Source organism: Myotis yumanensis, unplaced genomic scaffold (genome assembly GCF_028538775.1).
Source record: "Myotis yumanensis isolate MYYU_CA2020_CCGP unplaced genomic scaffold, mMyoYum1.0.hap1 SCAF_9, whole genome shotgun sequence".
Classification (NCBI taxonomy): domain Eukaryota; kingdom Metazoa; phylum Chordata; class Mammalia; order Chiroptera; family Vespertilionidae; genus Myotis; species Myotis yumanensis.
In genome coordinates this window covers 44909094-44912372 of record NW_027223760.1, presented here as the reverse complement: position 1 = coordinate 44912372, position 3279 = coordinate 44909094, and the positions used below count along the sequence as shown (strand labels likewise).

Below are 3279 nucleotides of genomic sequence, written 5' to 3'. Positions count from 1 at the left end.
AAGCCCTTGACCGAAATCGAACCTGGGACCTTTGAGTCTGCAGGCCGACGCTCTACCCTCTGAGCCAAACCAGTCAGGGCAGAACCTTGGATTTTTTTATAGCAGGCAAAGGAGAGTCACTGAAGAGTTTCAAGTTGGGGAGTGGCATAAAGAGCTTTTTAATAAAGCCCCCAATCTCTACTTTGCTTCATCTTTCCATGTAGGTAAACTCAGCAACAGTAGGTGGCCCCAAAGAGGTAAGAGCATCCAAGATAGTTTTTGAAGATTCCCTGATGGGGTCCAGCTCATATGGGCTTCACTCAACACTGCCTCACAATCTTTCTCGGTCTGCAAATAAGTCTGTACCTACTAAGGAGGCTAGCTGGTCAGAGGCAAGCAGGATCTGAGTGGAGAAGCCAAAATGAAGGGAAGAGGAGGTTGACCTAAAGATCAGGAGCAGGAGGACCAGCTCTCTCTTCATCGTTGGCCTGTGGATTGGGGGATCCTGGCTCCTGCCGATGAGTCCTTTGGTGTTGCTTGAGGTGGTCAGATCTCATGAACCCTCGGCCGCACAGATCACATGTATGTGGCCGGTAATTGGTGTGTATCCGCATATGTCTTCCAAGCTCATCAGAACGGAAGAAAGACGATGTACAACCTTCCCACTCACATTTATAGGGCCTCTCACCTGTGTGTTTGAGTTGGTGACTCAGGAGGTGGGAGTACTTGGTGTAAGTTTTCTCACAGTTCTCATACTGGCAGCAGTAAGGCCTTGCAACCTGGGATCTGGTCCCGTAAGCCCTTTCTGAGGCCCCACAATTCTGCTTTGCTCTTTGTGGCGCAGGTATAGGCGGCTCGGGTAGGAAGGGGTCTTTGTGGGGGGCTGGCTGGCTAACAAAAGGGTCCTGGGATTCTAAAGTCAGCAATGATGGGGAGCCATCTGGGGGCATTCCACAGTTGTGGGGATCTCTAGGGGGTAACATCTGAGCCAAAGAGGGGAACCCAGCCTGGCCCCCAGCAAAAGGCACAGTGGCAGGCGATAACATTTCAGGTGTTAAAAAGTCTCTATTAGAAGATACTATAGGGTGGCCAGTGACTGGTGGCCCATTTGGGGGCATGCTCAGATTCCCACTGAAGTTCATGGCCATCCCTGGAATATTGGGCTCTCCAAAGGACATCTGGTACCCGTTGAAAATCATCATTTCTGGTTGAGAGGGAAACATTATCGGACAGTAAATCATTTGGGAAGGAGGGAGAGTCACTTGGGGGCAATGGTTCACACTATGCTCAGTCAGGAACACACGGACCTGTGGGACCATTTCAACTGCATTCTGCCTGGGCTCCTGAAGAGGAACCAAGGGCATCCTCTCCAGCTGTGGACTCTGAAGGTGTTGAATGCCTGATGACTGATGGTTCCGAGAGGCGTGCACTCCACTGCTTTCGGGTGATGGAGACATGTTCGAGACGGACATCGACTTCCCACATCTATCTACTGGTGCGGAGCTGCCGGCCACGGGTTCGCTCGCGCCATCTCCGTCTGGGATCCGTGCACCGCGGGGCTGTGTGCGAGGCCGGACCACGTCAGAGCTGAGCTGAGCCGCGCTGCTCGGCGTCGCAGGTTGCGTGTCGCGCACAGTAGACATACTCAATCCTTATTTATATCACCTGTAGTGAGTCACCGTTATATTGCTTAAAATATAATGAGTATTCAATAAATATCTTCTGAATAAATTAAAGAATATTCCAGACAATTTTATACCCTCAGGCCTACTTTCAACAACCTCATAACTTTGTTACTGCCTGTTTTCAGTCTGACTCTGTTCTTTCAGATAGTCTATACTTTTTCCAGAATGATTTTATGAGTCGCAGCTTGAAGGACTCTTTCAGCATTAACACAAAGTGGATTATATCAATATACTTAAGAGAATACTTATTCTGAGGAACAATATTGACTGCACCATTCTGACCTAACAAAAAGAATGTAAAACTATAGTAAGTAAAATACAGATACCTGTTCATGTCCTTACTGTGGTTATGGAGTGGGAAAGGAATTGTGAAATTATAGAGATACTCAAATTTGTTCTAAACCTGATTTCAAGCTATTTGACCATGCCTCCAATGGAAAATGCCCCTGTCCTTTCACGATTTATGCATTACTATGCTTGTACCCTCTATGTTGACATCATTAATAATAGAACACCTGCGAAATTCCAATTTCAAATCCCTACCTTCTCTTTTTCTTCTCAGTCTAGCTGGATTAATTCACAATTTTTTTTCATGATCAATCATTAGTTTCATCTTCCAAGTTAATTTCCAAGTCCAGGACCTATGTTTCATTATTTAAATTATTCACTTGCAAAAATCCCGACTTTTATTAAACATCTTCCCCCCTTCTTGCTCACTCAACTAAACGGCAATTCTAAATAATCTAATGCTTTTCTAACACTACACCTATATCTGGGAAGTTTAACTTTGCTGTGAAAATTATACAGTCATGTTAGATGGCCTGCCTTTCAATTCATAACCACAAGTCTCAAATCGGTACTCAACACTATCCAGACAAGTCTATTATATTTCCATAATAAGTGAAAATTCCCATTCCCAGGTCATATTTCTTCTCTCCTCAAATCTCTCACAATCCCTAGTGACTCTCAAATGTGATGTCACCTTATGTTTATTTAACCAATACAGAAACAAAAATAAAGCATTTAATCTTTCTGTAAGCAAACTTACACCTATTTAATTTGGTAGATTTCTCCATTCTGTTTCTCCTCAGACATTATGACCATGCGTACGTGGTCCTACTAAAAGGCCAATTCTGCACTTGTGACCTACATCCTACCCCTCTTTGTCTTTCTAAGTATTTCAGTCTTTCTTCACCTTAACTTTTTCTCTCACATCAATAATTTTTTCTGCTATAGTGAATGATTATACCAATGTATTCTGGTAAATGGTGTAAAAATCCATTTTTATTTTAAAAAGATCCTCTTTTATACTACATTGCATACCTTTTTATAGAATAACTTAAAAGCTATAGTTTCTATCTCCTCATTCTCATCTGTTTTCTTTCAAATCCTCTGTGATCAAGCTTTTGTCCTCTCTACTTTGCTGAAATTGCTCTTATTAAGTTCACAAGTGATCTCCATGCTTCTTAGCAGAATTCAACAGAATGGACAACAACATTGTTCCTGATTTATTTTTATTTTTTTTACTTCTTTTCCTTTCCCTTTTGGGCTCTTTCTCTGTTCCTACCCAATATTTCAAAATTGAAGTGCCCTAGAAATTGGGTTTAAGCTCTGA

At 43.0% G+C, this 3279-nt stretch overlaps 1 protein-coding gene across 1 annotated transcript; it reads right to left on the bottom strand.

Moving 5' to 3' along the window:
• Positions 1 to 422: 422 nt before the first annotated feature.
• On the bottom strand, positions 423 to 1510 carry LOC139016942 (Krueppel-like factor 17). Its single transcript, XM_070425109.1, is given in 2 exon segments — positions 423 to 1460; positions 1463 to 1510. Coding segments are annotated over 2 exon segments (1086 nt in total).
• Between the last annotated feature and the right edge of the window lie 1769 nt (positions 1511 to 3279).